General features: G+C 45.1%; 1 protein-coding gene across 2 annotated transcripts in view; it reads right to left on the bottom strand.

Annotated features, from left to right (window-relative positions):
* Positions 1-328: 328 nt before the first annotated feature.
* Positions 329-21,584, bottom strand: part of DCAF12 (DDB1 and CUL4 associated factor 12) — a 35,003-nt gene continuing 13,747 nt past the window's right edge. For both annotated transcript variants that reach the window (XM_066367803.1, XM_066367804.1), the window contains exons 3-9: positions 19,430-19,636; positions 18,295-18,355; positions 7,494-7,687; positions 5,957-6,022; positions 4,631-4,793; positions 3,268-3,446; positions 329-2,476 (exon numbers count right to left, since the gene is read on the bottom strand). In XM_066367803.1, the coding sequence (XP_066223900.1) occupies positions 2,318-2,476; positions 3,268-3,446; positions 4,631-4,793; positions 5,957-6,022; positions 7,494-7,687; positions 18,295-18,355; positions 19,430-19,636 (1,029 nt within the window). In that variant the 3' untranslated portion in view covers positions 329-2,317. The remainder of the gene's footprint in view (positions 2,477-3,267; positions 3,447-4,630; positions 4,794-5,956; positions 6,023-7,493; positions 7,688-18,294; positions 18,356-19,429; positions 19,637-21,584) is intronic.

Below are 21,584 nucleotides of genomic sequence, written 5' to 3'. Positions count from 1 at the left end.
CAGTTATAGCCCTAATCAGGCTCTGGGAAGACCATCATTTACAATGATCTATGTCCTCCTCTTACAAAGGACAGCTATGGCTCCAACTTCAAAAACAAAATAATGTCCTATTCCCAGAGCACTGTGTAGCCACTTTCAGTCATTCTCAGGACCCCTTCCACTGAAGCAGACGGCCTATCACAAACCCTAGTTTACCTAAGAGGATCCCAAAGTAACTGATCTTGGCCCAGAGCTGGGGACCAAGAGCAAGCGGATTCTAGTGTTTGTTTGCACTTGACATGCCTTTAACCTTGAGGGAACACTTGTATTTCCCTTTTGCTCTAAGCAATCCTAGCACCCCAACCAGTTATTTAGGGCTTTTTACATGCTGCCTTTTGGTTAAACATACTCAGCCAAACCACTCTGCACTGGAATAGTATTTATTTTTTTACTTGGCAAAAAGTCAAGTGCTACATTTTTTAAAACAAAAAATCAAACATATTACCCATCACAGAAGAGGGTCTGGCAACAGTACAAAACATCCTACTTGAGAACTTAAGTTTTTTTGTTTGTTTTTTTAATACACAAGTTGTTTAAAATGATAGAAGTTCTGTGAGAACTAAGAAATCCACAGCCTGTAGTTTAATAGAAAAAAATTAAGACAAAAGATCTACAGCATCCAGCATTTTGCTTAGTTCCCTGTTTATAGCACCTATTTCTCTAGGTTAGAAGATGAGAATTCTGGAACCTGGTATACGCACCATACCACCAAGATACTTCCATACTTCCCTCCCACCAGCCATCATCGAGCAGACACTCTTTTCAAAATCCCCCCACTTAACCTGGAACAGAGAGAGATGACTAGGAGAGCAACTTAGAACCTGGAATACAGGAATAGATATGACTTTTCCTTTACCCAGAATGGGTTGTTGACAGAAGCAGAGTATGTGCTTCCAATGGAGAAAGATTTGTGGGTAGAAACAGCTGTTATCTGCAACATGATGCGTAAAAAGCAAGGAATAACTGGACATCACGGTCAATCAGGTGCCAGCAAGTTTAAAAACCTCAGATTAGACAGTTCAAGGAAGAAACAAAGTACTAATCATATCAATGCTTTTAACATGCACAATGCTGGTGGCTGCAGGCCACCCCATCACCATCCTAGGGCAGAGCCTACAGGGTGAGATAGATGGCTTCAACCCCAGTCCCACTGTATTAAGAACACAAACATTCCACACATGAAGCACTCACTCACACAGATAAAAACCCCTATTCACCCCCACCCTCCCGGACAACCCAAATTAGAAAACAAAAAGTAAAACCCACTGGGAAGAATGGAAGAAAGGGAAAGGGGAAGTTTCTCCCCAAAGCTGAGGGGACTGAGAATGCTAATCTTAGCTGACTTGAGACCCCCAGCTCCAGGCCTGATATATTACATCAGGTCTTGTCTGAGGGGAGAGCGAGGGAAGCTGGGATGGGGATTTTCTTTACCAAGTTCTACCAAGCCTTCTGTGGCCTCCAGAGCTGCATTTGGATGGAGAATGAGGTTTTAAGGGAGTGGCCAGCGGCTAGGCAGATGGGAAGTTGAAGTGAAAGTGACACATAACCACAAGTGTTCTCAGCTGGACACACACATGGGCAGATGGGATGGATCACTTTGGAGTCCTGGCTGGCACAAGAGTCCTCAGGAAGTCTGCCATCTAACTCAAAAGGTTTTCCTGGTGATTTTTCTTCTGTTTTGATTTTCTATAATCAGTGTTATCAGACTTTAAAAAACAAGATAAAGAATAGTCCCAAAGCTGGACTCTGTGAATAAAGTTGTTTCTTTCATAAATATTTTAATTACAAGTAATCCTCACTCCAAGTAATTTCAGTAACACATAGTACTTACAGGTACACAAGTTCACACACACACACACACACACAGCCCCCAAACTTTCACAGAAAGTCTGACAGCAACCACATAATTGTAAAGGAACCCTACTTCTCAAGTGAAGTAAGGGTGAGAATGACTATGTCAGCCTAAAGAAATCAGAGGGGAAAGTGTGTGTCACTTGGGAAAAAAGAAAAAAAAAAAGGACTAAAAACATTTGGTTGAGAAACCAGAAAAAAAAAAAAAAAGAAAAATTCTGATTACCAAAAGGGAAAAAAACAAACAAAACCTTCAGATTTCTATACAGAGCTTTTTTCTGCCTAGAGCCTAAACCATAGGCAAACACTGGTGTTCCCACTAAAATATGAGGGCCTCACACAACTGGAAAAAAATCAAAAGAAGAAATGAGGAAACAGAGGATGGAAGTTAGTGTAAATCTCTGCATTTTGGGAGAGTTAGTTGTCATTAACTCCAGAGCCCGGCATAGTTTCCATGGAGCCCTGAAGGGAGGGGACCTCCGGCCACAAAGAGTTTTGTTCCAGATGAGTCGTAGCAGTGGGTGTAAACAGCATTGGGGAAGAAATCAATGTCCGAAAAATAATTCCTCCAGGTTTCATCATGATTCTATGGGAAGAGAAAGAGATTCTGTTAGCACCTCTACACCATTCGACAGGAAAAGGGGGCAAAAGAAGGGACAGGAATGCTTCCGGGTCTGAGGGTCCTATAACTGTACTCTGATGTTAGGAGATTGATACTTATGTGAATGGGGGCCTCATTTTTCCAAGTGAACATTAGGGAGAAACTGAGGAGGCTGAAGAATTGCTATATAAACCAAAGGTCTTCTCAGGATAGCTAGAACCAAACTTTTTAATAATTCACTGGCAGCCTCAGCAGGAGGATCCTTTGCCTTCCTGCTCTATTATCACCTGGTGGTGGTGGTGACCCTAGGTCAACTATTGTGTCTCATGGGGCCTGCTTCGCCACAGATATGCAGGCACAAAAGCAAAATCAAGTGAAAGTGCCTCTGGTCTGGGGAGACCCCCCCGCACTCCCCAAGCTGGAAGCAGGGAGGCAATCAGATAGACTCCCGCATGCGCCCGACAGGGATCCACCCGGCATGCCCACCAGGGGGCGATGCTTGGCTGCGGGAGGGGAAGAGAGAGACAGAGAGGAAGGAGAGGGGGAGGGGTGGAGAAGCAGATGGGCGCTTCTCCTGTGTGCCCTTGCCGGGAATCGAACCCGGGACTCCTGCACGCCAGGCCGACGCTCTACCACTGAGCCAACCGGCCAGGGCCGGGGAGTCCTTTTTACTAGTGGAAAAGTATGTGAATACTGGTGTGTCAATAGGAGTGGGTGAATAGAGCAATTTTTCTGTCACTGTCCAGTAAGCATGTTGGGCAGGGGGGCTCACTTACCAGCCAGCCTTTGCCAGTGGTTAGTTTCAGATTCTCTCCTGCTAGTCTGGGCTTGGACCCATAACAAGCTGAGAGCCTCTCTTCCAGGAATCTCTGAGCTCGGATGTCGTAGAACAGCAGGGAGCCTTGCCCTGTGCCCACAGTGATAATGTGCTCATAAAAGCTCACAGACCGGATCCCTGAGAGAAAAATAAAGGGGAATGATCAGAAGGAGTATGCACTTGACAGTGTGCTAGCCTGAATTTCTGTGACACCGAGTTCACATGGTACCCCCAAGTACCAGACAGTGCCTTTCCCATGGCAGGCATAGCTCATGTGCAAGCTGGAGAATCCTGATGTCATAGTGGCATCCATATAACTAACATGTCCTTTCCTATTAGCCTCAGAGAAGGGCCAGTTGATGATGCACAAGATGCTTCTGGCCTAAGTCTCCCCCAGACTCAACTCTAGAACTATTATTCATAACTCTAAGCATTTCTCCATTATATTGTGTCCAACCTATACTGAAACAGAGGGTAGCCTGCATATTAATAAAGATATAAAATCATTACTGAGGCACTGGAAGAGGTCTTTAGCTGGTATTAAGTGTGTTATGAGGGTGGTAAACAGCTTAGAGCTGAAACACCCCAAGAACTGTTTCTCACAGTATGAATTTAAAACAAGTCACCTAACCACTTTGGGTCATAAGGATCTATGAATCCATCTGTGGATCAAGTAAGTGCATGAGACATAAAGATGTCTAGGCACATAAGAGCTGCTGGATAACATTTGTGGAATCAGTATTTCCTTTTTTCCCCTTTTTTTCCAAGTGAGAGGAGGAGAGATAGAGAGACAGACTCCTGCATGTGCTTGACCAGGATCTATCCGGCAACCCCACCTTGGGCCAATGCTCTGCCCATCTGGAGCCATGCTCACAACTGAGCTATTTTTAGCACCTGAGGCAGAGGCTTTATGGAGCCATCCTCAACACCTGGGGCTGATGCACTCCAATCAAGCCATTGCTGCGGGAGTAGAAAAGAGAGAGAGAGAGAGAGAGAGAAAGAGAGAGAAGGGGGAGGGTTGGGAAGTAGATGGTCACATCTATGTGCCTTGACTGGGAATTGAACCCGGGACATTCACATGCTGGGCCCACGCTCTACCACTGAGCAAACTGGCCAGGACCAGTATTTCCTTATTAGGTATAAAACCTACTCCTGTTAACAGTAAGCAAAATCTCTTAAAACTTTTCACTGCAGGTATCATTCCAGTAAAACCTATTTATTCTTTCCCTTACTACTCTTATTACACACATTATTCTCTGTTCTGAACTGTGAGCACATAACTATAACTGAAAACAAACAAATCCGAAACACAGGACTCTTACCACTGCCTCGCTCCCTGGAGCAAACAGACCTGATGTTATATGACGGCTGCCGTGGATCCAAGAAGGAGACATGAGCTTGGGAGCCCACTGCATATACTGACCATTCACTACCATAAGCCAGACACACATTCTCACGGCAATATGGCAGTTTGATGGAGAGGAGCTGAAAACACAGAGAAAAGAGATGCACCCATGGCATCACCAGACAGCATAGGACAGAACACTGTTCTTAAACGCCCACTTCCATGGGCTTTCCCTTATATAAAAGGACACAAAGTTAGAGACAAAAAAAAACCACACAAGCCCCAATTAATAAAATAACACCCTGCTCCACAGCTAGGTATGTAAGAGAGAGGGTGACTGTAATAAACAGTAAGATCTAGGTACTGAATAGGATTGGCTAGGGGAAAAGGTCAAGCTGGAATTAAATAATCAGAAGCTGAAAGAAAGGCCAAGACCTGTAGGTTATTTCCTGGGATAACCCCAGGGCATTAAAACCAAGGTCCCACTCTGTTCTCTCTGCCAGGAAGAGCCACCACCCTTCTCATTGCTCTTCAGATGAAGGGCCTCAATTCTGGATACCCTCAACCTAACTCCCCAATTGTATAGGGGTTGCATGCTACTGAAAGTGCACTCATGGTACTGGCTCAACCCCAGATAACCCCACTCAGTTTTAACCCATGATCCTTGTCATTCAGCCAATTCTCACTGGCTGCCTACTGCATGTAAGGCACCAATCAAGTGGGAGCTCAATGGCTACTGTGACATGAAGGAATAATTTCTGAGGCTCTTATTCCTCTTAAGAAAAAGTCTATCACAGAAGTAACAAGCAGCAAAGGCCTCTGGGATAAGAGGGCAAATGATCCACAGGTAGGCTTAACTTTATGCAAAAGTTGCTTGTAAATATTATAAATTAAATCCACATCCTCATTACCTTACATGACTATTTCAGGGATGACTTATCTTATTTTAATTATTTCAGTTGCATTAGTTCCTAACATTTAGGTTTTCCTGCACTCATAACATGCCAAAATCAACAATCCATAAGCAAATGTTTAAATGCGTTGCGGATTTGGTTGACTGTTTGTTAAAGGAGCCTCTAAGCAAGCACTTGCAATGTGAAAGAATTGCTTCCTCTGATCTCTTTTAAAGACTTGAAGGAAGCATGCCTGACTCAGGATTGCATGGACCATGGAATAACATGTGCAGACCCTTGGAGCACTGATGCTTTAGATAAAAAGGAAGAGACTCAGGGAGAATTAAAGTATTAAAATTTAACCATAAGGTGAATTTTTAGGTAAAACTACTAATTCATGTTCATCACACCTTAGACAGTGTATTTTCAGCCTTCCAGAGATGAAAGTAGCCATCCAGAGATACGGCTCCCAATTCCTATAAGAGCAATAAAAAACCAGTTATATTCCAATCTGTAGCAACTAATAAACAATGGTAAGCAGGGGAAGACCCTGAAGTTCAGGTCCTCCCACTCTTCGTTCCTATCCCATGATTCCAGCATGGGTACCAGGGTGTGTCATCTCATCATCAGCACTATGGAATGTAGCTAGACAGCTTATTAAGTTGATGTTGCTTCTTGAGAAGACCCAAGAAGCAAGTCCAGTCTCTAGCAATAACGTAGATAATCATGGTTCAAAAAGCCCTTACCAGCCTGACCTGTGGTGGCGCAAGTGGGTAAAAGCGTCGACCTGAAATGCTGAGGTCGCTGGTTTGAAACCCCAGGCTTCCCTAGTCAAGGCACATATGGGAGTTGATGCTTCCTGCTCCTCCCTCCCTTCACTATCTGTCTCTGTCTCCTCTCTCTAAAATGAATAAATAAAATTTACAAAAAAAAAAAAAGCCCTTACCGCCTGACCAGCTGGTGGCACAGTGGATAGAGCATCAGACTGGGATGCTGAAGACCCAGGTTTGAGACCCCGAGGTCGCCAGCTTGAGCGCCGGCTCATCTGGTTTGAGCAAAAGCTCACCAGCTTGGACCCAAGGTTGCTGGCTCGAGCAAGGGGTTACTCCGTCTGCTGGAGCCCCCTGGTCAAGGCACATATGAGAAAGCAATCAATGAACAACTAAGGTGTTGCAATGCGCAACAAAAAACTATTGATGCTTCTCATCTCTCCATTCCTGTCTGTCCCTGTCTGTCCCTCTCTCTGAAAAAAAAAAAAAAGAAAAAAAAAGCTCTTACTATGCAATCATGCCCGTGACATCCTGTTTGACAGAGCAGAGTACACACATAAAGGACAGCTTTGTAAGTGTGAGAGCTCCTATAAGTAGAGGGTCTAAACTAGGACATAAGTTTATCCCTAAGCCATAAATATGGAAGGGAAATAAGAGGCCTGATTCAGGTTCTGGGAGAACCACTTCTCTTCTGGCTCTGCATCTCCATCCCAACACCAGTTTCAAGAGACCTAACTCAATGTTTAGGTAAGATCTGGTGGCAGTGTTGAGAAGAGGCAGTCAAGAATAAAAAGAAACTGAATAGAATACCAAAGAGAAAAAAAGTGATTGCTTTCAGAGACATATATGAAAATCACACCCAAAAAAGAGCGCCTGCAAAGGCATATGTAAATAAGAGTCAAATCAGAGTGGCCCAGACGAAACTGAGATGCTGACCCACAAATATGGACCATCCAGAAAATACGACAGACCGCAATACAAAGGGTGTGTTTTGCAATCTGTTATAATTTCTCCTCAGCGACCTTTAGCCTTCAAAAGATGGTTTGTGGACTCAGAACTGAGCTATGTAGCAAGCACTGACTTGGGGAAGGAGAGGGGAAGTATATCTTCCAAGACATAAGCCAAGAAGTTGAAGCAAGAGTAATAAGCTTCAGGGAACCTTTGGCATGTTCATTACCTTGTTCTTGTTGTTGAAGGCCAGAGCACGGACCTTGCAATTGTCAGGGTTTGTGTTTTCCTTGGGGATGTCCTTTAAGGCCTTGTGAGTGATGTGAGCATACACCGGGACCTGTGACACATTGTGCCTTGCATCACTTCTGGTCAACACATCGTCCGTCACCTCCCAAAGTCCCATAGAACCATCACGTGAGCCTGCAAGTCAAGAAGACCACAGATGTCAGACATAGCCACCTCACCATAGGAAAGTCCCACAGAAACCAAGATGGGCTTTTTTAGTCTATATCTTTGTGCATCAGATATCTTCATATGCACTGAAGTTTGGTCCGGTGACACCCCCCCAAATAGAGAGCAGTATGCATTTTAATAGCTACACCAAGGGGATGATTTGACTAAGGTTTAGAAGTTAAAATATAACTTTTAAGCCCTGGCTAGTTAGCTTAGTCAGTAAGGACCTTGTGCCAAGAGGACAAGGTTGTAGGTTCAATCCCTGGTCAGGGCACACACAGGCAAAGTAACCAGTGAATATACAACTAAGTGGAACGACAAATGAATGCTCCTCCCTCTCTCTCCCCTCCTCTGTCTCTCAAAAGATCAATCAATAAATTTTAAAAAATAAATACCTTTAAGCATAGGATGGTTGCTAAGATTTTTCCAAAAGGAGTTTGATAAAGCTCAGTAATTTTCCAAGCCAAATGCTTAGGTCACTTGGGCATGCACACATAGGCAATTCAATTGGGCAGTAAGGTTTGGAAATCTCCACTTTACATAACCTGATGCTTAACATTTTTTGAGTCTTGTACCCACCACCCCTTGGGAGACTTAGCAATTTCTCTAGAAAAATACACAAAATACCACATTGTACAATTTACTGTCAAGGAGGTTCATAGGCCTCTTGAAGGCTTTCCATGGACCCACAGAAACAATAACCCTTGTATTAAAAATGACTGCTCTACATAAAATGCTTAAAAAGATAATTTTACTTAGCAAACAATAATGAAATACTTAAAAAACTAGGAAGATTTTTCTTTATTTTTTAATTATTTTTTTGGTGACAGAGACAGATAGGAACAGACAGGAAGGGAGAGAGATGAGAAGCATCAGTTCTTTGTTGTGGCTCCTTAAGTTATTCATTGACTACTTTCTCATATGTGCTTTGACTGGGGGGCTACAGCAAAGCAAGTGATCCCTTGCTCAAGCCAGTGACTACTGGGTCATGTCTATGATCCCATGCTCAAAGCCAGAGACCGTGTGCTTAAGCTGGTGAGCCTGCACTCAAACTGGCTATCCCGCATATAAGCTGGTGAGCCCATACACAAGCCAGTGACCTAAGGGTTTCAAACTTGGGTCCTTCACATCCCAGTCCAACGCTCTATCCACTGCACCACTGCTTGATCAGGTAGGAACACTTTTCTTTAAGTTAGTCCTAAATACCCTGCTGGTGGTAAGCTAAAATTGGACCATTTTTCTAGAGTACATCTGAGCAATCTGCAGCAAAACCCAGAAGTCTGTGTTCCCATCTAGAAATAATCCCCTATCATAAGACCCATATAGCCTGACCAGGCAGTGGTGCAGTGGATAGAGCGTCGGACTGGGATGCGGAAGACCCAGGTTTGAGACCCCGAGGTCACCAGCTTGAATGCGGGCTCATCTGGTTTGAGCAAAAGCTCACCAGCTTGAGCCCAAGGTCACTGGCTCGAGCAAGGAGTTACTTGGTCTGCTGAAGGCCCACGGTCAAAGCTCATATGAGAAAGCAATCAATGAACAACTAAGGTGTCGTAATGTGCAACGAGAAACTAATGATTGATGCTTCTCATCTCTCCATTCCTGTCTGTCTGTCCCTGTCTATCTCTCTCTCTGACTCTCTGTAAAAAAAAAGAAAGAAAAAAGACCTATATAGAGATGTTTATTCAGAACAATCTATATGCCCAACAATATGGCTAAGGCATAGTTATAAAACAGATTATCAAGAACCAGCAAAAAAAAAATTAAAATAAATTAAAAATCATGGTATTAAAATTCCTTTCCAGTAAGTAAAGTTACTGCCAACTCTACTTCGAAACCAGAAGGTGCCCTTTCCACATTGAAATCTCCTAAATGCTTTGTAGTAAAAATTGTCTAACATGGCAGAAATATCCATTTGTTTGCATCATAATGATTGTGGGCAGGAATTCAAAGCAGTGGGTTCATCATGGTGAAACCTAGAGAAGGCCTGAGAGAGGGCACATCTGGAGAACTACACAGGTTTTATTGTGCAAATTTTATTATGAAAAACTTCAAGCATACTAAAACATTGAAAGAATTAAAAAAAATTTTTTTTAAAAATTTTTCTGAAGCTAGAAACGGGGAGAGACAGTCAGACAGACTCCCGCATGCGCCCAATCGGGATCCACCCGGCACGCCCACCAGGGGGCGATGCTCTGCCCACCAGGGGGTGATGCTCTGCCCCTCCGGGGCGTGGCTCTGCGGCAACCAGAGCCACTGTAGCGCCTGGGGCAGAGGCCAAGGATCCATCCCCAGCGCCCAGGCCATCTTTGCTCCAATGGAGCCTCGGCTGCAGGAGGGGAAGAGAGAGACAGAGAGGAAGGAGAGGGGGAGGGGTGGAGAAGCAGATGGGCGCTTCTCTTGTGTGCCCTGGCCGGGAATCGAACCCGGGACTTCTACACGCCAGGCCAACGCTCTACCACTGAACCAACCGGCCAGGGCCAAATTTTTTAAATTTTAAAAAATTCTACTAAAAACGACAGTCGCTCACGTAGTTTTCTTTTCTTTCTTTTTTTTTTTTTTGTATTTTTCTGAAGCCGGAAACGGGGACAGTCAGACAGACTCCCGCATGCGCCCGACCGGATCCACCCGGCACGCCCACCAGGGGGCGACGCTCTGCCCCTCCGGGGCGTTGTTCTGTTGCGACCAGAGCCACTCTAGCGCCTGGGGCAGAGGCCAAGGAGCCATCCCCAGCGCCCGGGCCATCTTTGCTCCAATGGAGCCTTGGCTGCGGGAGGGGAAAAGAGAGACAGAGAGGAAGGAGGGGGGGGTGGAGAAGCAAATAGGCGCTTCTCCTATGTGCCCTGGCAGGGAATCGAACCCGGGTCCCCCGCACGCCAGGCCGACGCTCTACCGCTGAGCCAACCGGCCAGGGCCCTGAAAGAATTTTTTAAGTTGTATATTTATACCTATCTTCTATCATCAACATTTTCTTATAGTTGATATATCATATACCCATTCATATAAACATCCTTCAATATGATCCCATTTTAACCAACTAAAAAATACGTTGTAGCCTGACCAGGCAATGGCAGTGGATAAAGCATTAGCCTGGGACACTCAGGACCCAGTTTTGAAAGCCCGAGGTCACTGGCTTGAGTGCAGGGTCACCAGCTTGAGCATGGGGTTGCTGGCTTGAAGCTCAAGGTCGCTGGCTTTAGTCAAGGGGTCACTTGCTCTGCTATAGCCCCCCAGTCAAGGCACATGTGAGAAAGTAATCAATGAATAACTAAGGTGCCACAACGAAAAACTGATACTTCTCATCTCTGTCCCCTACTGTCTGCCTATCCCTATCTGTCCCTCCTTGGCATGCGCCCCCCCCCCAAAAAAAAGGTTATAAATAAAGATAAGAACGATATATTTCAAAATGTTAACAGTGATTATCTCTGGCTACAGATACCATAGGTACTTCTTATTTTCTTTTTTACTTGTATTTTTAAAATTTCTTACATGTATTACTTTTACAACAAGAAAAAAAATTGACTGATTTTAGAGAGACAAAAGAAAAATTATTTATCTTTTTTTTTTTTTTTTTTTGTATTTTTCTGAAGCTGGAAACGGGAGAGACAGCCAGACAGACTCCCGCATGCACCCAACCGGGACCCACCCAGCATGCCCACCAGGGCAACGCTCTGCCCACCAGGGGGCATCGCTCAGCCGCGACCAGAGCCACTCTAGCACCTGGGGCAGAGGCCAAGGAGCCATCCCCAGCGCCCGGGCCATCTTTGCTCCAATGAAGCCTTGGCTGCGGGAGGGGAAGAGAGAGACAGAGAGAAAGGGGGGGGGGGATGGAGAAGCAAATGGGTGCTTCTCCTATGTGCCCTGGCCGGGAATCGAACCCGGGTCCCCCGCATGCCAGGCCGACGCTCTACCGCTGAGCCAACCGGCCAGGGCCATCACACATTTTTTATTTATTGGTTTTAGCAAGACAGAGAGACAGGCACACAGATAGACAGAAACATCAATCTGTGTCTGTTATGTGCTTGAACTGGGATGAAATGAGCAACTTTACTTATGGGGACAATGCTCTAACCCAGTGGTAGTCAACCTGGTCCCTACCGCCCACTAGTGGGTGTTCCAGCTTTCATGGTGGGCGGTAGCGGAGCAACCAAAGTACAAATAAAAAGATAAGATTTAACTATAGTAAGTTGTTTTATAAAGATTTTTCTGCCAGGCCCTGGCCGATTGGCTCAGTGGTAGAGCATCAGCCTGGCGTGCAGGAGTCCCGGATTCAATTCCCGGCCAGGGCACACAGGAGAAGCACCCATCTGCTTCTCCACCCCTCCCCCTCTCCTTCCTCTCTGTTTATCTCTTCCCCTCTCACAGCCAAGGCTCCATTGGAGCAAAGTTGGCCCGGGCGCTGGGGGTAGCTCTATGGCCTCTGCCTCAGGTACTACTAGAATGGCTCTGATTGCAACAGAGCAATGCCCCAGATGGGCAGAGCATCGCCCCCTGGTGGGCATGCCGGGGAGTCTGTCTGACTGCCTCCTCATTTCCAACTTCAGAAAAATACAAAAGAAAAAAAGATTTTTCTGCCAAACTTAGCGAAAATCCGACATAAAGTACTTGGTAAGTAATTATTATTATATGCTTTTTTTTTTCATAAAGAGAGAGTCAGAGACAGGGATAGACAGGAATGGAGATATGAGAAGCATCAATCATTAGTTTTCGTTGCGCGCTGTGACACCTTAGTTGTTCATTTGATTGCTTTCTCATATGTGCCTTGACCGCGGGCCTTCAGCAGACCGAGTAACCCCTTGCTCGAGCCAGCGACCTTTGGGTCCAAGCTGGTGAGCTTTGCTCAAAACAGATTGGCCCACGCTCAAGCTGGCGACCTTGGGGTCTCAAACCTGGGTTCTCCGCATCCCAGTCCAACGCTCTATCCACTGCGCCACTGCCTGGTCAGGCTATTATATGCTTTAACTTGCTGTAACTCTATTTTATAAATTTTATAAAGTAAAGTTACTTCCCTACTATATAAATCACCATTACTGTGGAACCGGTGGGTAGTTAGAAAATTTTACTACTAACAGAGATACAAAAGTGGGCGGTAGGTATAAAAAGGTTGACCTCTGCTCTAACCAATTGAGCTATCCAGCCAGGGCATAGAGATATTTTAGAAAATAGTATCAACATGGTTTGATAATCTAAGGAGAGTAAAGAGCCTAAGACAAGTTTTCGTTCTCACGCTATGCACCTGGGTAGAGGTGGGAGCACTAAACAAAATATGTCAATGGCGGCCCTGGCCGGTTGGCTCAGTGGTAGAGCGTTGGCCTGGCATGCAGGAGTCCCAGGTTCGATTCCCGGCCAGGGCACACAGGAGAAGCGCCCATCTGCTTCTCCACCCCTCCCCCTCTCCTTCCTCTCTGTCTCTCTCTTCCCCTCCCGCAGCCAAGGCTCCACTGGAGCCAAGTTGGCCCGGGCGCTGAGGATGGCTCTGTGGCCTCTGCCTCAGGCACTAGAATGGCTCTGATTGCAGCACAGCAACGCCCCTGGTGGGCATGCTGGGTGGATCCCGGTTGGGCGCATATGGGAGTCTGTCTGACTGCCTCCCCATTTCCAACTTCGGGGAAAAAAAAAAAAAAAGAAAAAAAAAAGTCAATGGCAGGGTGAGACTTGGAAAGGAGATGTTGAGTTTGAATATATTGATTCTGGGGTGGAATGTTCAAGGGCTGATGCTCGTCATCAAGTCTAACGTTAGTTAGCACTGGTTAACAAGTATTAAGTAGTTTTAATATGGCAGCCACTACGCATTATCTCATTTCATCTTCCCAGTGACCCTCTAAAGCAGAGGTCCCCAAACTTTTTACACAGGGGTCAAGTTCACTGTCCCTCAGACCGTTGGAGGGCCACCACATACAGTGCTCCTCTCACTGACCACCAATGAAAGAGGTGCCCCTTCTGGAAGTGCAGCGAAGAGCTGGATAAATGGCCTCAGGGGGACACCTGTTCTAAAGTATATAAAATCATTATCCATGTTACAGATGAGGATATCCAACTCTTTCTCAAAAAGCTTAAGTATCTTGCTCAAGATCATAGTACTAATAAGTGGTAGGACCAAGATTCAAATTCAGGCCTCTAGTATCAGAGGCAATGCTCTTAAAACCCATTACTGCTCAAAAAATGTATACTTGGGAGTTATCAGCTTAAAAACATAGGCCACTGACAGGGTATCTGAAAGTGATAACAGGATTTCAAAGAAAGACAAGTCCTGGCTTCCAACAACCAAAGTTAGTGCAGGTTACTGACATACGAAGAGTCCCTATAGAGGTGAGATGGCAGCCTATGCGCTCTCATCCCTTGGGGAAACAAATAACAGAATCTAAAAACTTCTGAACCACTGCTGGGCAATTCTGACCTGTGAATATGCTTGTTAGATTTATTTCGCCTCCTCTCTGTTTTCTATTGTCTTGCAAAGAATCCAAAGAAGAAATATTTATATTCCCTGAACATTATTAGTAGCAGTTCTAAGTACTGTATGGGCTTTGAAGTCAGATCTGGATTCAGATCCTGACTCCATCCCTCACTATTAGTGTGACCTTGGCAAGTTATATTATCTCTCATAATCTAAATTTTCCCATTTGTGAAATGAGGTTAATAATGGAAACCCTCTAGTACCGCTCTGAGAATTGTAGAAGATAATATATGTGCAGTACTTACTTTAGCAACTAGTAAGATGATCGTTTAAAAATTATTTTCATTGATTTGAGAGGAAGAAAGGAGAGAGAAAGAGGGAGGGAGCGAGAGAAAGTGAGAGAGGAAGGGAGAGAGAGAGAAGCATCAACTCATTTCACTTAGTTGTTCCATTAAGTTATGCACTCATTGATTGCTTCTTGTACATGCCCTGACCAGAGGTTGAACTCAGGACCTCTGGCATGCTAGGTTGATGCTTTATCCACTGATCCATCCAGCCAGGGCTAATAAGATTATTTTTATTTGGAAATCTGGAATGGGAGATTATATTTTTACACGAGTACCTAGTAAAAATGGTTAGCGCTTTGAGTCTATCGCATAGGCTACTGTGCGTATCCAGAAATCATTTGTGTATTTCTAGGTTATCTTCTTTAAACTCATTTCCCTAATATTTTCTTCTGACTGTTCAACCACTGGGAAAGAAAATATAGCTTTAATCAGTAAGAAACACTATATAGTTAGTTGTACAGAAAACAATAACTGCTCCTAATACTTTACAGAACACATCAACTTCTCTAAAACGTTATTGTTTTATAATTTTTTAATTTTTTTTACTGATTGTAGAGAGAAACATCTATATATGTTTGTTCTACTTATTCATGCACTCATCAGTTGATTTTCTCTTTTTTTTTCTTTTCTTTTCTTTTTTTTTTGACAGAGAGAGAGAAGTCAGACAGGACAGATAGGGACAGTCAGGAAGGAAAAGAGATGAGAAGCATCAATTCTTCATTGCGGCACCTTAGTTGTTCATTGCTTTCTCATATGTGCCTTGACCTGGAGGCTACAGCACAGCAAGTGACCCCTTGCTCAAGCCAGCAACCTCTGAGCTCGAGCCTGCAACCACTGGGTCATGTCTATGATCCCATCCTCAAGCCAGAGACCCCATGTTCAAGCCAGATGAGCCCGTGATGAAGCTGGCGACCTCGGGTTCGAACCTGGGTCCTCTGCATCTCAGTACGACGCTCTATCCATTGCACTACCGCCTGGTCAGGCCATCAGTTGATTCTTATATGTGTCCTGATTGGGGATCAATCCATAACCTTAGTGTATCTGGACAGCACTCTAACCAATTGAGCTATCAGCCAGGGACTAACAACCAGTGCCTTTTTTTTTGTTTGTTTTTAAGACTTTTTATTTATTCATTTTTAGAAAGAAGTGGGGGGGGGGGGAGGTGAGGAAGAACCAATTCCCATATATGTCCTGACCAGGCAAGCCTGGGGCTTTTGAACTGGCAACCTCAGTGTTTCAGGTCTATGCTTTATTACTGCATCACCAAAGGTCAGGCAACAACCATTGTTTTAATAAAGCCCATAAAAACATTAGGCTAGGGCCTGACCAGGCGGTGACGCAGTGGATAGAGCATCGGACTGGTATGCTGAGGACCCAGATTCGAGACCCTGAGGTCGCCAGCTTGAGCGAGGGCTCATCTGGTTTGAGCAAAAGATCACCAGCTTGGACCCAAGGTTGCTGGCTCGAGCAAGGGGTTACTCAGTCTGCTGAAGGCCCACGGTCAAGGCACATATGAGAGAGCAATCAATGAACAACTAAGGTGTTGCAATGTGCAATGAAAAACTAATAATTGATGCTTCTCATCTCTCCGTTCCTGTCTGTCTATCCCTCTCTCTGACCGTCTCTCGGTCTCTGTAAAAAAAAAACCCACATTAGGCTAGGGCCTGATCAGGTGCTGGCACAGTTGACAGAATGTCGAACTGGGACATGGAGGACCCAGGTTTGAAACCCTGAGGTTGCCGGCTTGAGTGTGGGCTTACCAGTTTGAGTGCAGGGTCGCTGGCTTGAGCATGGGATCATAGACATGACCCCATGATCGTTGGCTTGAGCCCAAAGGTCACTGGGTTGGTCCAAGGTTACTGGCTTGAGCAAAGGGTTGGTCACTTACTCTGCTGTAGCCCCTCAGTCAAAGCACATATGTGAAAGCAGTCAGTAAACAACTAAGGAGATGCAATGAAGAATTGATGTTTCTCATCTCTCTCTCTTCCTGTCTGGCCCTATCTGTCCCTCTCTCTGTCACAAAAAAAAAAAAAAACCAAACCAAACAAAAAAACCCCACCAAAACAAACAAACAAAAAAAAACTTAGGCTAGGCCCTGGTCAGATGCTTAGTTGGTTAGAGCATTGTTTTAGTATGCTGAGGTTATGGGTTCAATCCCTGGTCAGGGCACATACAAGAACTAATGATGGCATGAGTATGTGGAACAAGCTGATGTTGTTCTCTCTCTTTCTGTCTCTTTCTCTTCTAAAAATCAATAAATAGCCTGGCCTGTGATGACACAGTAGATAAGATGTTGACCTCAAACACGAAGGTCACCAGTTCAAAGTCCTGTGCTTGCCTGGTCAAGACACATACGGGAGTTGATGCTTCCTGTTCCTCCTCCCCATTCTCTCTTCCCCCTCTCTGAAATGAATAAAAATAAAATCTTAAAAAAAAAATTCAATAAAGAAAAATGTTAAAAAACAATACAAAACAAAATAAATGTTAGTCTAATCTAATACAACTTCACACATGCTTTTTTTGGAATAAGGCAGACTATGGGTAATAAATGAAGTATACCAGTACCTCCATTTTCAGATTAGGCATATACAGGGGAAATGACTTATCCAAGAGCCATTAACAGAAACAAGATCTCCTGACTTCTGGCTGATTGATTGTTTACTGAACTATTTTCATTTCACACCTTTTCTTTTCTTTCTGTGTGTGACAGAGAGAGACAGATAGGGAGAGTCATACAGGCAGGGGGAGAGATGAGAAGCATCAATTCTTTGATGTGGCACCTTAGTTGTTCATTGATTGCTTTCTCATATGTGCCTTGACGGGAGGCTACAGTAGAGCGAGTGACCCCATGGCTCAAGTCAGCTACCTTGGCTCAAGCTGGTGAGCCTTGCTCAACCCAGATGAGCCCGTGCTCAAGCTGGTGACCTCGGGGTTTTTAACCTGGGTCCTCTGCGTCCCAGTCTGACGCTATGTCTACTGTGCCACCACCTTCTCAGGCTTCGTTTCTTTTTTTTTTTTTTTTTTTTTTTTACAGAGCCAGAGAGAGGGATAGACAGGTACAGACAGACAGGAACAGAGAGATGAGAAGATCAATCATCAGTTTTTCGTTGTGCATTGCGACACCTTAGTTGTTCATTGATTGCTTTCTCATATGTGCCTTGACCGCGGGCCTTCAGCAGACCGAGAGTAACCCCTTGCTTGAGCCAGAGACCTTAGGTCCAAGCTGGTGAGCTCTTTGCTCAAACCAGATGAGCCCGCGCTCAAACTGGGCAACCTCGGAGTCTCGAACCTGGGTCCTTCTGCATCCCAGTCCGAAGCTCTATCCACTGCGCCACCGCCTGGTCAGGCCGTTTCTTTTTTTTTTAATCGATTGTTTTCTTTTTTTCCTATTGAGAGGCAGGGACACAGGGAGGCAGAGAGACAGACTCCTGCCTGCGCTCAAAACCAGGATCCACCCAGCAAGCCCCCTACAGGGCAATGCTCTGTCCATCTGGGGTTGCTGTTCTGTTGCTTAGCAACCGAGTTATTTTATTGTCTGAGGTGAGGCCATGGAGCCATCCTTAGCACCTGGGCCAACTTGCTCAAATCATTTGAGCCATGGCTGTGGGAGAGGAAGAAAGAGAGAGAGAGAGAGAGAAAGAGAAGGGAAAGGGGGAGGGGTAGAGAAACAGATGATTACTTCTGTGTACCCTGACCTAGAATCAAACCTAGGACTTCCACAAGCCGGGCTGACACTCAATTGCTGAGCCAACCAGCTAGGGCCACTACCAACCTTTTCAATTTCTGGCTTCCCTCCCTCCCTGCCAACCAAAACCCCCACAAAAAGGCAATTTTACCAGACACAGCCATAGTGTCATTGATCCATGCAATGGAAAAGATCCAATCCTTGTGCCCATCCTTGGAAAGGAGGGAATTTCAGGTTCAGAGAGAAGAAGAAGAAAAAAAAAAGAAATTAGTAAAATAAGGATTATAATGCACATTCTTGAAAAGCATACAAGTCTGGCTGAAAATAGCTTTGTAAAAATTAAAACTCTAATCTCTGGTGATTTCAACCCATAGGGCATGATCCTACAATCTTTCACTTCTGTCTTGAGGAGCTCAAAGTTAGAATGAAACTGGTTTTAGTGGACAATAAGCATGTCTGGTAGACACAGCTCTGGCCTTCCATCTCTGGATGTCTTATCTGGGGCTCATACATATAATCATCCAGCTTTCATCCCTTCAATCTTGTCATATGCTCTCCCCCTTGCTTCCTGGGACAACAGCTATAACTGACCTCTTTGGTGTTCCTTCTATCTGGAACTCTTTTCTTCTAGGTATCAGCATAGCTGGCACCCTTATTTCCTTTAAGCCTCCCTGCTCAAATGTCATTCTTATCAAAGAGGCTATCATCTGAAATAGCATTCTACACCACACTTTCTATTGCTTAAGCCTGAATTTACTCTTCTCTATGGCACTTATCAATTCTGATGTACTGCTGGTATTTATTGGTTTATATGGTTTATATATTGTCTCCCTTCACTAGAATGGCGAGCTTCAAGAGGCTAGGGGCTTTATCTGTTTTATTCACTGCTGGGCCCCAAGTGTCTGAAATAATGCCTGGCCCACAAATAGTTCAATAGTTGCTGAATGAGTGATTTAATAACCTTTGCTCTCTGACTATGGGCAGTACAATACGTGTGAAAACTGGACTCAAACACTAACCCACTGCTGTTGGACCCTGAATTGTACTGCTCACCCCTTCATCAAACAAATGCTCTCTGTCAATATATCTGATACTCCCTATGGGCAGTCCAGTCTCCATTTCTGAAATCTCTACTCCAACACCTCACCCCCATGCCCCTAGAGTCAGCAGAAATTGACAAGAAACTATCCCTTTCCAGGGAGATTGTGGGATGAGAGTCCATGTGACCTACCAGACTCCACTGAAAAACCAGGCTATCTCTAACTACAATTATTGGGGAAACTTACATCTCCTACACACACAGGATCTAGTGTAGGCAGTCGGTAGACGGCAAGACTGTTGGGATTGTCTCCTCCAGTGGCTAACAGTGTTCTAGAAGGATTCAGCTCTATGGCATGGATACCACAGCCCTGCTGGGTTATACCTCCAGGCTCCCGGTCCTTCAGAATGGGAATCTTGGTAATCTGGCCTGTCTGGACATCCACCACAAAGAGCTATAAGAGAAAAGGGATATAAGCTGAATAGTTTCTCTTTCATGTGGATAACCAAGTATAAACATCCGTTTACCTCATTATCTATCAAACATTGAATTAATGCCTACTACATGCTAGATACTGGGAATTATTAAAGGCATGAGCAGTGCGACTAGTCAAATGAAACATGAAAATAAGAAAATATAACAGAGAATAAGTATAAGATGCTACATGAACACAGATTAGGAAGCAGTAAATTCTGCTTGGAATTCAAAGACAGCTTCAAAGGAACCTGACTAAAGGTTTTCTGCCAGTTTGGGCATATTTTAGATATCAAGTTCCTATCTACGCATGCATAGAAACGTAGAAACAAAACACAATTTCCAGAACACATCACAACCACTATTAAACATACCAATAGCCCTGGTCAGTTAGCTCAGTTGGTTACAGCGTCGTCCCGAAACACCAAGGTGCGGGTTCGATTTTGAATCAGGGCATATATGGGAAGGGACCAATGAATGCACAACTAAATGGAACAAATGGATACTTCCCTGTCTCTCTTTCTCCCACTCTCCCTTCATGTCCCTCTAAAATCAATCAATTAAAAAACCACTAAAGGCCCTGGCCTGTTGGCTCAGCGGTAGAGCGTTGGCCTGGAGTGCGGGGGACCCGGGTTCGATTCCTGACCAGGGCACATAGGAGAAGCACCCATTTGCTTCTCCACCCCCCCCCCTTCCTCTCTGTCTCTCTCTTCCCCTCCCACAGCCAAGGCTCCATTGGAGCAAAGATGGCCCGGGCGCTGGGGATGGCTCCTTGGCCTCTGCCCCAGGCGTTAGAGTGGCTCTGGTCGCGGCAGAGAGACGCCCCGGAGGGGCAGAGATCGCCCACTGGTGGGCAGAGTGTGGCCCCTGGTGGGCGTGCCAGGTGGATCCCAGTCGGGCGCATGCGGGAGTCTGTCTGACTGTCTCTCCGTTTCCAGCTTCAGAAAAATACAAAACAAACTAACAAAAAAAAAACAAACCTAAAAACTGGCCTAACCAGTGGTGGCGCAGTGGATAAAGCGTCAACCTGGAAAACAGGTCGCAGATTCAAAACCCTGGGCTTACCCGGTCAAGGCACATATGGGAGTTGATGCTTCCTGTTTCTCTCCCCTTGTGTATCCTTTCTCTCTCTCTCTCTCCTCTCTCAAATGAATAAAATCTTAAAAAAAAACAAAACAAAAACTAAAAACCCTGGCTGAGTAGCTCAGTTGGTTAGAGCAGTGGTAGTCAACCTGGTCCCTACAGCCCACTAGTGGGTGTTCCAGCTTTCATGGTGGGTGGTAGCGGAGCAACCAAAGTTAGATTTAACTATAGTAAGTTGTTTTATAAAGATTTATTCTGTCACCTGACCAGGCGGTGGCACAGTGGATAGAGCGTCAGACTGGGATGCGGAGGACCCAGGTTCGAGACCCCGATGTTGCCAGTTTGAGCGCAGGCTCATCTGGTTTGAACAAAGCTCACCAGCTTGGACCCAGGGTCGCTGGCTTGAGCATGGGGTTACTTGGTCTGCTGAAGGCCCATGGTCAAGGCACATATGAGAAAGCAGTCAATGAACAACTAAGGTGTCGCAACGGAAAAACTGATAATTGATGCTTCTCATCTCTCTCTGTTCCTGTCTGTCTGTCCCTATCTCTCTCTCTCTATCTCTGTAAAAAAAAGAAAAAAAAAGAAAAGATTCTGTCAAACTTAGTGAAAATCTGACATAAAGAACTTGGCAAAGCCTGACCAGGCGGTGGCGCAGTGGATAGAGCGTTGGACTGGGATGCCGAGGACCCAGGTTTGAGACCCCGAGGGTTGCCAGCTTGAGCACGGGCTCATCTGGCTTGAGCAAAATAAAAAATGCTCACCAGCTTAGACCCAAAGTTGCTGGCTCAAGCAAGGGGTTACTCGGTCTGCTGTAGCTCCACGGTCAAGGCACATATGAGAAA

The sequence above is a fragment of the Saccopteryx leptura genome, chromosome 2 (assembly GCF_036850995.1).
Source record: "Saccopteryx leptura isolate mSacLep1 chromosome 2, mSacLep1_pri_phased_curated, whole genome shotgun sequence".
Taxonomy (NCBI): Eukaryota; Metazoa; Chordata; class Mammalia; order Chiroptera; family Emballonuridae; genus Saccopteryx; species Saccopteryx leptura.
This window is presented reverse-complemented; position numbering and strand designations above follow the sequence as displayed.